The 13,723-nt window shown below is 44.3% G+C and overlaps 1 protein-coding gene across 4 annotated transcripts in view; it reads right to left on the bottom strand.

The window, feature by feature from the left end:
• LOC126162930 (leukocyte elastase inhibitor-like) overlaps positions 1-13,723 on the bottom strand; it is a 121,228-nt gene that overhangs the window by 85,500 nt on the left and 22,005 nt on the right. For all 4 annotated transcript variants that reach the window (XM_049919752.1, XM_049919751.1, XM_049919750.1 and 1 more), the window contains exons 2-4: positions 11,753-11,852; positions 6,285-6,464; positions 3,442-3,649 (exon numbers count right to left, since the gene is read on the bottom strand). In XM_049919752.1, the coding sequence (XP_049775709.1) occupies positions 3,442-3,649; positions 6,285-6,464; positions 11,753-11,830 (466 nt within the window). In that variant the 5' untranslated portion in view covers positions 11,831-11,852. The remainder of the gene's footprint in view (positions 1-3,441; positions 3,650-6,284; positions 6,465-11,752; positions 11,853-13,723) is intronic.

Below are 13,723 nucleotides of genomic sequence, written 5' to 3'. Positions count from 1 at the left end.
GTGTAATATGTCCATAGTCGGTAGAAAATGTTGAGTCACAGCAGCAGTAAGTTGGAAAACATCCCCTGGAATGCTGTTCATTGATAGCAGTACGACAGGTCGGATCGCCAGACTGAAGTACACAGTTGAGGTGAGAGTGCGTGGGATAACCACGAGAGGGCTCCTGCTGTCATATAAAATCTCACCCCAGACCATAACTCCAGGTGTAGGTCCGGTGTGTCTAGCATACAGACAGGTTGGCTGCACGCCCCCAACTGGTCTCCTCCTACCCAACACACGGCCATCACTGGCACGGAGGTAGAACCAGCTTTCATCAGAAAACACAACAATCCTGCACCCTGACCTCCAATGAGCTCTCGCTTGACACCACTGAAGTCACAAATGGCGGTGGTTTGGCATCAGTGGAATGCTTGCTATAAGGTATCTGGCTTAGAGCTGTCCTTGAAGTAACCGATTAGTAACAGTACGTTGTGTCACTGTGATGCCAACTGCCGCTCAAATTGCTGCTGCAGATGCAGTACCAATCGCCAGAGCCATACGCTGAACACGATAAGTCTACCCTCTCGGTAGTGCCACGTGATTGTCCGGAGCCCGGCCTTTTCTAGCGACCGACTCATGACTATTGCTGCCAGTAGTTACGTATAGTGGCTACATTCATTCATGCAAAGTCTTTCTGCAGTGTCGCAGAAGGGACATCAAGCTTCTCATATATCTAGTATGTAAGGTGTCAGGCAAATCCAACACCTTCCATGAAAACCCTGACATGATAGCAATTCCGGCAGTATGTCACATAGCCCCGAATAAATCCTGACATTAAATAAACCAAAGTAATACGATCAACGAGTGAGCAAATGGAATACCACAGACTAACAGAAGAACGCCTAAATGCATGTCATACCTTCCCACCGTGAAACAGACGCAGTTCCGAGGGAAGAAACGAGAACAGAAGCCGAGAGCAGAGTCGTGTAGGCTAGGAGGCCCTACGGTAAGGGACGGACACCCACGTCGCCATCCGACCGCCAGGACCACCCCCCCCCCAGTCCTTGTTAAAGGATAGAGCCCTCCAGAAAAACAGTATAGATCTTACGATAACACTAAAAGGACCACACCAGCTGAAAGTTTTAGCGTGAGACTATACGCGTCTCTGTTACATTGCAAACGTTAAAAACATTGCTCCAACACGAAAAGTATAACTTTTCTCATTGGATAGACAGAAGTTTTGTAGGCAGAGCTTAAGGTTAACATTGAGACCCTGATTGGTCAGTTGAAAACAGCCAGATAGCTTTTTTTAAACCAACTTCGGTAAATTGTAGTTAGGAGAAGTTAGGAGAGAGTTGCTTCCGAGACGGCGAGGTGCGTGGAGCTGCGCCGCCTGCCGTCCCCTGACGCTGCCTAAACACCGACAAGGTAATGAACACACGCGGTGCCGCCATAATGCTTCACTCAGAACTGCAGAAGTCTCATCTGTTACATCCCCTTTTTACGTAATACTAGTGTCGATCGTCAATTAAACTTTGTGGTATTCACATTTGCTGCTAGAAGTTAAAATCCGGAACGCGATGATTTTTCTGTTATATAATTATTGAGAAGCCACATCAGCCACTGTAATTTACGACAAGTGTAAATAAGTAATTAAAGATAATTGAGGGTCACTGTAGACCATGTTGATAGTTTTCTCTTTTATGAAACTTAACTTAAATCTAGATTATAGATGTGATATGGCGTAGGTCATCCTTCGGTCCATTGTAGAACTTGGAAACCCATTCAGGGAATATTCGTTCACATTTTTGTTGAACGCAGTTGGTTTTTATCATCCTGTATTAAAATATTTCCTTTTATCAATAGTGCAATTTATAAACAATGTTTTGTGAGTAGAATAAAAATTCCAATGTTAAATTTAACTACTTTTTCGAAGTTATTTTACCAGCTAATTAAAAATAGGAAAGCCTTGAACCCCTTCCACTAAATTTAGTTAGTATTAAGATTCTTTTACAGGGAGTGCAGTGGAGCTGACGCTGAAATCATTAAGTATTTGATTATATCATCGCTAGTCTCACTGAACTCTTCTGAACTCTACATGTCATGTGTGGTCTGGCGTCTCCTTACCAGCAACAGGCCCCAGGTTCAAACTAGTCAATTCCCTAAAAAACACGCTCAGAGCGTCGTTGCGCGAAAGTGGTAGGGAGACACGACTTAGAACAAACAGACACCACGCAGAATGTTAGAAGTACACATTCTTCTACAAACTCAGTGGGGTGTTGCTGATTGTTTCTTCGTCATTTTAAAGTCATTATTAACTAACATTAATTCACTACGTTCAATCTCAAAGGTAACTAAAGTTCAGGACCTTCACAGCGCGTGTTTAAAACAAACCTGATTTTCACCCTCATAATGGCGGTACTAGCGAACTTTGAATGGAGGTCATCTTTCAGATGTAATAACACATCTACCAATTTCCGTTTATTTCACACAATTCCTTCTTGGTGATGGAATTTTTCCCGTCAGTGTATTGTAAATACGATTTGCATGTGAAAAGAACTGGCAGTCTGTTAGGCGTCCTGAATTCCTTTCTGACCGACTGACTCACATTGAAATTTGGTCTTCAGCGTGACTAGAAATTATACAAATGATAATTTGGTTCAAAAGAGAGTTCGTGTCTCTGACGTAAGGCTCGGTAGACGGCACAAGACTGACGTCATACGCCTACGCTTGAAAAAAAAAAAAAGCTACCACAGTTTTTATTTAGTTAAGTCGTTTGGACCGGACAGCTTCAGATGGCACTTGGCACAACACTCCAAAAAATCATACTGAAAGTCGAGCAAATAGACAAATTTGTTGTCTGTTTTTTATTGCTCAGTATAATCTGAAACATCAAGTGAATGCTTCGACCTGCAACCCTGGACAAAGAAACGACTCCACAGCAATTATATTAACGAGAGTTGTGCACTTGAGAGACTAGTGCTAGATGAGGCTGGATCTTTATGGCTAGAAATTAAAAGATAGGTAGTTCCTTCATGTGTGTGTGTGTGTGTGTGTGTGTGTGTGTAGTGGTAGCAGTAGCACACTGGCCTCGAAATGTTGGGATCTGGGTTAGAGTCTCTTTCGAGGATAGTATTTTGATGCCGTACATTCCACTGGTGCCATACTTAGAGCTGGAACGCGTCTAATTTAAGCCCCGTAATAACATTTCAGCAGTTGTCAAAACTGATTTTAGAAGCTTCTGCTATCGCAAGAAAACGAGGAGGCATTTAGAATGCATTATACGACTACAAGGAACAATGTAGTAATGAAACTACAGAACATCGGCTAATGAATGGCTTCATTTTCTTTTGGTTTACTAGGTGAGAGGTATCGTTAGGTCTTTTATCACCTCCACTTAAACAGGCAAACAGCAAAAGTAAAATAATTTATAAAAATACGATTTTAAAAAAGCTCCATTACCTTCTTCAATTATATCTTTTATCTTTCCATTAGTTTTATTTTCAATCCAGTTGTTAATTGTTTTTCTGGCCTGTTCTGTTTCGGCAAAGTTAATCTGCTCAACTCCAGCAAGGAACCTGTCAGCAGTTTTCTTGAATTCATTCTTGATTTCTGAACCAGTCCGAAGATATATCCTGTTCGCTATGTCAAGTAATACATTTTGAGATTCCTGGAACAAAAGTTTACACTTTAGTACTACAACAATAAGTTACTCAGTATTTAATAACCAGAAGTTATTTGGGCCTACTGATACAAACGATGACTTCTATTATAACATCGATCGGAGCTAGGATTCAAGGTATCTGTAATGACATTCATTTATGTATAAGTTACTAACCAGCAGCAGATCAGTGTCGAAGATTGCAGTCAAGCGTTGTATAAGAGTAGAAAAATTTCTCACTGCATTTTTCATTTTGTGCGCAAGTTTTATTTCTTCTTGTCAAAGCGGGCTGTTTGTGATCCGGGCGTTTGTTAACCGCGATTGCCTTAAACCAAGGGCGGCCAAGATTTTGGCTCACAGATCGTCCCCGGGCACGAGATCAAAGCGCTCAGCCCCCCCCCCCCCCCCCCCCCGGCCACTGGCATTTCCCTCCACGCTGCCTGAGCGCGACGAAGAGACGAAGAACAGAGAGAAAGTTGAAGACATAATTTCTGTCTGGCACAAACTGCCAACATACGGAGAGACGCAGACTAACTTCGCAAAGTTTAACACTCAAGTTGTCACATAATTGTGACTTACTTAGTTTCATAACCGGAAAAAGGTCTTTCACACAAATATACCGATCGAAATATTATAGTACTTTTGCAATCTCATTATGCAAACTTGGAAACTCTACCTGAGGAAAGCACTGAAGACAGTGGACAGTTTTAACGTGAAAAGATTTGACATTAAAATTGGAATTACTTTGAAGGTAAATCAATTACATCCGCACATACAAGGGGTCGCTTACAACTGAACGGCTCGAGGGCAGGTGTATGTCCTCAAAATCTTCAAAACACTAACCATGTAATTCTTTCAAGACCACAATGAATTCTTCAGACCTCGCATTTTCTTTAACGCCAGTGAGCTGAGTGACCTTCATTGTCTTTGTCAGAATGTGTCCCTTCAACAACGGGATTTTCTTTTTAAATGCATCTCCTCAGAAAGAAGTTACCTTGCAATGTATTACCGTGGGCCACCTTGCTCGGTACTATTTATTGGTGAATAGCCAACACGGATTCAGAAAATACCGTTCTTGTGAAATTCAATCAGCTCTTTGTCTCACGAAGTAATGAGTGTTATTGACTGGGGACGTCAAATTGTTTCCATGCTTTTAGATTTCCAGAAGGCTTTTACACCGTTCCTCACAAGCGACTTCTAATTAAATTGCGTGTCTATGGAGTATCGTCTAGTTATTTTTGATTTCCTAACAGAAAGGTCACATTTCGTAATAACTGAACGGAAAGTCATCGAGTAAAATAGAAGTAACAGATGGTGTTCCACAACGAAATATTATAGGCTCTCTACTGTTCCTGATCTACATAAACGATTTAGGAGACAATCTGAGCAGCCCTCTTAGATCGTTTGCAAATAATGGTATCATTTGCTGCCATGTGAAGTTACCAGATGATCATGCGATTTACTGGTAGGACACTACAAAATGTAACATATGTACTAAAGAAAGTGCTTACACTATGCCTGTCCGCCCTCTTCTGGAGCATTGCTGTGACGTGTGCGATCCGAATGAGATAGGATTACCAGAGGACATCGAAAAAGTTAAAAGGAGGGCAGCTTCCTTCGTATTATCGCGAAATATGGGAGAGAGTACCACTGATATGGTACCTAATTGGGGTGTCAGTCACTAAAAAAAAAAAGGCATTTCTCACTGCAGCAGGACCTTCTCATGAAATTTCGATCACCAAAATTCTCTTCAGAGTGTCAAATATTTTATTGGCGCTCATCTACATAGGGAGAAATTATCTTCATAATAAAATATGAGAAATCAGAGTCCGCAGCTCGTGGTGGTGCGGTAGCGTTCTCGCTTCCCACGCCCGGGTTCCCGAGTTCGATTCCCGGCGGGGTCAGGGATTTTCTCTGCCTCGTGATGACTGGGTGTTGTGTGCTGTCCTTAGGTTAGTTAGGTTTAAGTATCCTAAGTCCTAGGGGACTGATGGCCATAGATGTTAAGTCCCATAGTGCTCAGAGCCATTTTTTTTTGAGAAATCAGAGCTCGGTCGGAAAGATGTAAGTGTTGGTATTTCTTGCGTGCAGTGGAATGATAGAAAAGTAACTACAAGGTGGTTAGATGGATCCACTGCCAGGCACTTAACGTCAATTGCAGAGTAACCATGTAAATGTAGATGCAGATCAGCTCATGCGATGTAGACTGGGTCGCGGCCACTCGCCTAGAACCAAGTGATAGGGAGGTCGCGTCTACGATGGTGTCTGAGTGAATCTAACTTAGGCGGCTGTCGGGGCTATTAAGGCTCCTTACACCGTAGGTCTTTAGTCGCTATTGCTGATCACAGGCATGCAGCACCTAGAAACGCATCCTTGCGTGTTGGCAACACCAGAAGGCGCTTGTGCAGAACACCTGAGGATCAGTTTGTTGGTGTCTCAGAGAACATACAGCAATTAATTTAGTGATAGTGCTCTTTACACAGTTATTTTATCAATACCGTGAAAAAAATGAGTAAGACAATAAATAATAATAATAATACGTGATGTTTCATGACTGCAAAATGTGCCATTGTATCAAAACAATCAATTACAAGCTTTTACAGATCTAATTTGTAAAAAACTTAGACTGGTACTTTGTACTCACACTTAGCTGATGCATAAGGGCATTAATTCCATTGTCTGTGAGCTGTTTGTCGCGGGGAAGGTGCAAACCTCTCTCCAATTCATCTGCTGTGTCACCCTTTGCTCCGAAATACACCAGAGCGAGAACTACTTGAATGCTTAAGGGTGAGAAAAACAGATTCCCCGGTTCGTTCGCCAGCACCTGAAATCAAACGCACATCATATTCATAGCATTCTGTAACAGCATAATATATTTTTCTTTGCTGCTCGCTACTGTACTATAGGGATTGTATAAATTATGAATTTTAGGTAAGCCTATTGTCTTTTTGGAAGTTTTCAGCGCTGACTTCACAACTCCTGTATCACTGTTAATGATTCTAGGCCCTTCAGTCTGGAACCGCGCGACTGCTACGGTCGCAGGTTCGAATCCTGCCTCGGGCATGGATGTGTATGATCTCCTTAGGTTAGTTAGGTTTAAGTAGTTCTAAGTTCTAGGGGACTGATGACCTCAGATGTTAAGTCCCATAGTGCTCAGAGCCATTTGAACCATTTTTTGTTAATGAAAACGATACTCAGTCTCTCACTTCTCTGTATCTGAAACTCCACATGCACCCAACAAAAAGTGGCACTGCAACCACCAACACTTCGCATGAAATAGCAGGCATATTTTTTAATTCAAAGTGCTGCATTAACATTGCTGCTGAGTGATGGTCCATATGCCCAGGATCTCTTGCACGTGAAGAAACGACGTATAGTTGAAAGGTCTCTGTTGGATTCCTTTCATGTTAATTTCTTAAATCTGTTGTCATTTACGGCATAAATTCCTCTTCTAAATTTACTGTGGCGTGTCTGACTATCTGGGAGGAGACTGAGTAGTGGAACGTGTTACTTTTACACTTAAACAAGAGCGATCTGTCACACTACTACACTTTAAAGCACAGTTTATATGTAATTCATATATGTAATTCATGTCACACAGTCTCATACGGAACCTACATCCGCTTTCTTTTATATACTGTATATGATAAGATACTGTCATCCCCCTTCCCTTCTGTGTGAGAGGATGAATGAGTAAATGTATTTCTAGTTGCATGCTGGATGGTTGCAGACAAGCCTGTCTGCTAGAGAACAGTAGGACCAACGTCGGAACAGGTAGCTACGCTTTCTAAAAGCAGAGTGGTTTCTATTCTTAGTATGGTCCTGTCCGTCCCTTGTCATGTTGGTATAGGGAACTGCCTCTCTGGTCACTTCCGTTTGTATTTGGGAAGCACGCTCGGTAGGAGCGCAGGTCAGTCTGTCAGCGGCGAGCGTCTGAAGTGGCAAGATCTCCGGCTAAGCGAGTGTCTGCTAAGTCCGTAGGACAATGGATTTCTTAAGTTCAGCCTAACTGAAAATTTAATCACCTTTATTTCAGGTTTAGCTCTAAAATATCTAATGTTATGTTAAATTGCAACGCAGTGTAATTCGAGTGTGAAGTTCAGAATATATTCCGGTAGTTGCTTTGTCACTACTTTGTGAGTAAAGTGGAACCACGTGTTGATCAGTAACTCTAACTAAGATCATCAATCTTAAATGCGAATGTGGGTGAGATTATAACGTCTCGTCTTGACAATATTTTTCAATATAGCAACTTTTCTTTATGTTCAACCCACATGGGGTGTACTTTGTGAGACCAGTACCACGTCCTTATACAATTGTTTGGCTCATCAGGTTAATAGTAAGACGATAGTAACCAGTTAGAGGTTTTTCTTTTGTAAATTGCTTTTCGATCTAATTTATTTTAATTATCAAAATTATTGTGGAGTTACACTCTTTGTGTAAACCAAGTTGACCACGTGAAGCATGTGGTGTAATCATCAAAGTAGTCCTCAGCTATTCTTTTCGGGAAGATTTCACAGAGAGTTAGTATGAATTTAGTATACCAGCGTGTGGTAATTACGTGACGAACAGGACTGCGATACGAACGTAACTTCTTTGGGTGAAAATTGAATCGGTTGGTTGTGGTTAATTTCCTCTTGCATATGTTTCAACGTTCTTCGTGTGTTGTTTTATGAATGCAGTGTTGTATGCAGTCTCCCAATCTGGGCTCCATATTTGATGTGTTTCGTAAGATTACAATCTCACATTTTCACAATCCTAAATAAGGCACCAGTTTAGTTATGAATCAAGTTTAATATGCTGAAATTTCAATGATCAATGTTAAAATAAATTTCCAAATATAAACTTATTTATTTCTTTTTATTTAAATTCTCTTTATATATACACTCCTGGAAATGGAAAAAAGAACACATTGACACCGGTGTGTCAGACCCACCATACTTGCTCCGGACACTGCGAGAGGGCTGTACAAGCAATGATCACACGCACGGCACAGCGGACACACCAGGAACCGCGGTGTTGGCCGTCGAATGGCGCTAGCTGCGCAGCATTTGTGCACCGCCGCCGTCAGTGTCAGCCAGTTTGCCGTGGCATACGGAGCTCCATCGCAGTCTTTAACACTGGTAGCATGCCGCGACAGCGTGGACGTGAACCGTATGTGCAGTTGACGGACTTTAGGCGAGGGCGTATAGTGGGCATGCAGGAGGCCGGGTGGACGTACCGCCGAATTGCTCAACACGTGGGGCGTGAGGTCTCCACAGTACATCGATGTTGTCGCCAGTGGTCGGCGGAAGGTGCACGTGCCCGTCGACCTGGGACCGGACCGCAGCGACGCACGGATGCACGCCAAGACCGTAGGATCCTACGCAGTGCCGTAGGGGACCGCACCGCCACTTCCCAGCAAATTAGGGACACTGTTGCTCCTGGGGTATCGGCGAGGACCATTCGCAACCGTCTCCATGAAGCTGGGCTACGGTCCCGCACACCGTTAGGCCGTCTTCCGCTCACGCCCCAACATCGTGCAGCCCGCCTCCAGTGGTGTCGCGACAGGCGTGAATGGAGGGACGAATGGAGACGTGTCGTCTTCAGCGATGAGAGTCGCTTCTGCCTTGGTGCCAATGATGGTCGTATGCGTGTTTGGCGCCGTGCAGGTGAGCGCCACAATCAGGACTGCATACGACCGAGGCACACAGGGCCAACACCCGGCATCATGGTGTGGGGAGCGATCTCCTACACTGGCCGTACACCACTGGTGATCGTCGAGGGGACACTGAATAGTGCACGGTACATCCAAACCGTCATCGAACCCATCGTTCTACCATTCCTAGATCGGCAAGGGAACTTGCTGTTCCAACAGGACAATGCACGTCCGCATGTATCCCGTGCCACCCAACGTGCTCTAGAAGGTGTAAGTCAACTACCCTGGCCAGCAAGATCTCCGGATCTGTCCCCCATTGAGCATGTTTGGGACTGGATAAAGCGTCGTCTCACGCGGTCTGCACGTCCAGCACGAACGCTGGTCCAACTGAGGCGCCAGGTGGAAATGGCATGGCAAGCCGTTCCACAGGACTACATCCAGCATCTCTACGATCGTCTCCATGGGAGAATAGCAGCCTGCATTGCTGCGAAAGATGGATATACACTGTACTAGTGCCGACATTGTGCATGCTCTGTTGCCTGTGTCTATGTGCCTGTGGTTCTGTTAGTGTGATCATGTGATGTATCTGACCCCAGGAATGTGTCAATAAAGTTTCCCCTTCCTGGGACAATGAATTCACGGTGTTCTTATTTCAATTTCCAGGAGTGTATATATATATATATATGTATACACTCCTGGAAATTGAAATAAGAACACCGTGAATTATATATATATATATATATATATATATATATACTCCTGGAAATTGAAATAAGAACACCGTGAATTCATTGTCCCAGGAAGGGGAAACTTTATTGACACATTCCTGGGGTAAGATACATCACATGATCACACTAACAGAACCACAGGCACATAGACACAGGCAACAGAGCATGCACAATGTCGGCACTAGTACAGTGTATATCCACCTTTCGCAGCAATGCAGGCTGCTATTCTCCCATGGAGACGATCGTAGAGATGCTGGATGTAGTCCTGTGGAACGGCTTGCCATGCCATTTCCACCTGGCGCCTCAGTTGGACCAGCGTTCGTGCTGGACGTGCAGACCGCGTGAGACGACGCTTCATCCAGTCCCAAACATGCTCAATGGGGGACAGATCCGGAGATCTTGCTGGCCAGGGTAGTTGACTTACACCTTCTAGAGCACGTTGGGTGGCACGGGATACATGCGGACGTGCATTGTCCTGTTGGAACAGCAAGTTCCCTTGCCAGTCTAGGAATGGTAGAACGATGGGTTCGATGACGGTTTGGATGTACCGTGCACTATTCAGTGTCCCCTCGACGATCACCAGTGGTGTACGGCCAGTGTAGGAGATCGCTCCCCACACCATGATGCCGGGTGTTGGCCCTGTGTGCCTCGGTCGTATGCAGTTCTGATTGTGGCGTTCACCTGCACGGCGCCAAACACGCATACGACCACCATTGGCACCAAGGCAGAAGCGACTCTCATCGCTGAAGACGACACGTCTCCATTCGTCCCTCCATTCACGCCTGTCGCGACACCACTGGAGTCGGGCTGCACGATGTTGGGGCGTGAGCGGAAGACGGCCTAACGGTGTGCGGGACCGTAGCCCAGCTTCATGGAGACGGTTGCGAATGGTCCTCGCCGATACCCCAGGAGCAAAAGTGTCCCTAATTTGCTGGGAAGTGGCGGTGCGGTCCCCTACGGCACTGCGTAGGATCCTACGGTCTTGGCGTGCATCCGTGCGTCGCTGCGGTCCGGTCCCAGGTCGACGGGCACGTGCACCTTCCGCCGACCACTGGCGACAACATCGATGTACTGTGGAGACCTCACGCCCCACGTGTTGAGCAATTCGGCGGTACATCCACCCGGCCTCCCGCATGCCCACTATACGCCCTCGCTCAAAGTCCGTCAACTGCACATACGGTTCACGTCCACGCTGTCGCGGCATGCTACCAGTGTTAAAGACTGCGATGGAGCTCCGTATGCCACGGCAAACTGGCTGACACTGACGGCGGCGGTGCACAAATGCTGCGCAGCTAGCGCCATTCGACGGCCAACACCGCGGTTCCTGGTGTGTCCGCTGTGCCGTGCGTGTGATCATTGCTTGTACAGCCCTCTCGCAGTGTCCGGAGCAAGTATGGTGGGTCTGACACACCGGTGTCAATGTGCTCTTTTTTCCATTTCCAGGAGTATATATATATATATATATATATATATATATATATATATATCTCCGGTTGTCGTATGACTATTAAAAGATTATAATTAATGTTAGTCTGGTTGGGAATTTGGTAAGCTAGACTGGATACCTGGTGAAACAGTTGCGCAGTAATACAAGGTTAACTTCCTCAGAGAGCTCACAGCTTTTAACCCACCTTTATGCTCTAGAATATCAGCACCGCTTGCAGAATAAATTAAAGTAACAACATTACATAGTGAGTTACGTTGATTCTGTATCTGGTGAGTATTATCTTTAAAATTTGTACTAACCTTGTACAAATCCACAGTGAAGTTGGTGTTTGAATGGGATATTGCATTGAGAGCAGCTACGGCGTTAGCGTCTCCCATGGCGCCGTAAAATTACAGCCACCTAAAGAGAAAAGAGAAAAGAAAAAAAGGCGGCAATGAGTGACTTGTGTGGAAGATACAGTTGCTTTACAAGGCCTTTCAGGTGCCGCCGGTAAATATGTGGAAGTTCACTAAAACCTACCATAAAATGTATTGTATATCCAAGTTAATAATCAATCATTACCGTATGTACTTTAAACTGAAACAGTCACGAAACTTCTACAGATATTCAATTGCTAAGAGAATACAGCTACTCATAACTCTTTAAATTTTATTTATTTATTTAGTTTTCAATCGCGCTGGGACCATGCGAGCGAAAGATGCTTGGTCATCGCACGAGTCAGTACATGGTTTACAGAACGATGATTAGAAAATTGTCTGACAGAACACGAATAAATAACACATTACAGAAATAAGTTATGAACTAATGTGAGGGATTCCAGAACAGAATACAAGGAGTATGCAACAAGGAAACTCTCCAATGTGGATCTGAATACTTGGGGTTTGCCATGAAATTCTTTCAGTTTTCTGGAAGACTGTTAAAATTAAACGTGCTAAATAGTGCTCACCTTTATGTTCTGTGCTTAAGGAAGTGCTATTGAAGTGCATATCGTTTTCCCAGTTTCTCTGGGATGAGGCAGTGCTGCCAACAACAAATCCCATCATGCAACGTATGTACAGGAACAGCAGAGTTGGAATTCCGAGACACATGAACAACAGCCAACACGATGCTCGCGAACTGACACCGCAGGTCAGTGTGACCACCTTTTCTGAGCTTAGGATATTCGTGGTGAGTGCACGGAGTTGGCGCAAGGTATGACATCATATGAGATCATAAACTGGAAGTAAGAAAAGTGAACAACACAGTTTCTGTGTCAGAGACAGTGGAGATAACTCTCAAAGTGAAGACAGCAGCATTCAGTTTCTGTACAAGATCTTGAACGTGATACTACCAAGAAAGTCTTCCACCTAGTAGTTTAAAATGGTCGACTTCACTTATTAACTACCTTGGGGTAAAAAAGTTTAGCTTTTGCAAGATATTCGCGTAAGGAACTGTTACTGTTGTGAAACTTCCGGGCAGACTAAAACCATATGCGGGACCGAGATTCGAACTCTCGATCTTTTCCTTTCAAGGACACATGCTCTACCGACTGAGCTACCAAGTACAACACAGGGACTCGTCCTTACAGCTCTACTTCCGCCAGTATCTCGTCTGCCAGACAGTTTCATATCAATGCACATTCCGCTGTAGAGTAAAAATTTCATGCAGTTTGTATTGTGTTTTGACGCAGTTAAACGTTAACCTGTTCTCTGAAAGCCGCATGCTGATGTTACCACCCTGTTGGCTACCGTTTAGGAGAATGTCTTTGAGTCATCTGTCTTCTTCAGTGGGACATCTCTGAAATACACTGAAGCGCCAAAGAAACTGGTACAGGCATGCGTATTCAAATACAGAGATACAGGGTGTTTCAAAAATGACCGGTATATTTGAAACGGCAATAAAAACTAAACGAGCAGCGATAGAAATACGCCGTTTGTTGCAATATGCTTGGGACAACAGTACATTTTCAGGCAGACAAACTTTCGAAATTACAGTAGTTACAATTGTCAACAACAGATGGCGCTGCGGTCTGGGAAACTCTATAGTACGATATTTTCCACATATCCACCATGCGTAGCAATAATATGGCGTAGTCTCTGAATGAAATTACCCGAAACCTTTGACAACGTGTCTGGCGGAATGGCTTCACATGCAGATGAGATGTACTGCTTCAGCTGTTCAATTGTTTCTGGATTCTGGCGGTACACCTGGTCTTTCACGTGTCCCCACAGAAAGAAGTCACAGGGGTTCATGTCTGGCGAATAGGGAGGCCAATCCACGCCGCCTCCTGT

This window comes from Schistocerca cancellata, chromosome 2 (assembly GCF_023864275.1).
Source record: "Schistocerca cancellata isolate TAMUIC-IGC-003103 chromosome 2, iqSchCanc2.1, whole genome shotgun sequence".
NCBI lineage: Eukaryota > Metazoa > Arthropoda > Insecta > Orthoptera > Acrididae > Schistocerca > Schistocerca cancellata.
This window is presented reverse-complemented; position numbering and strand designations above follow the sequence as displayed.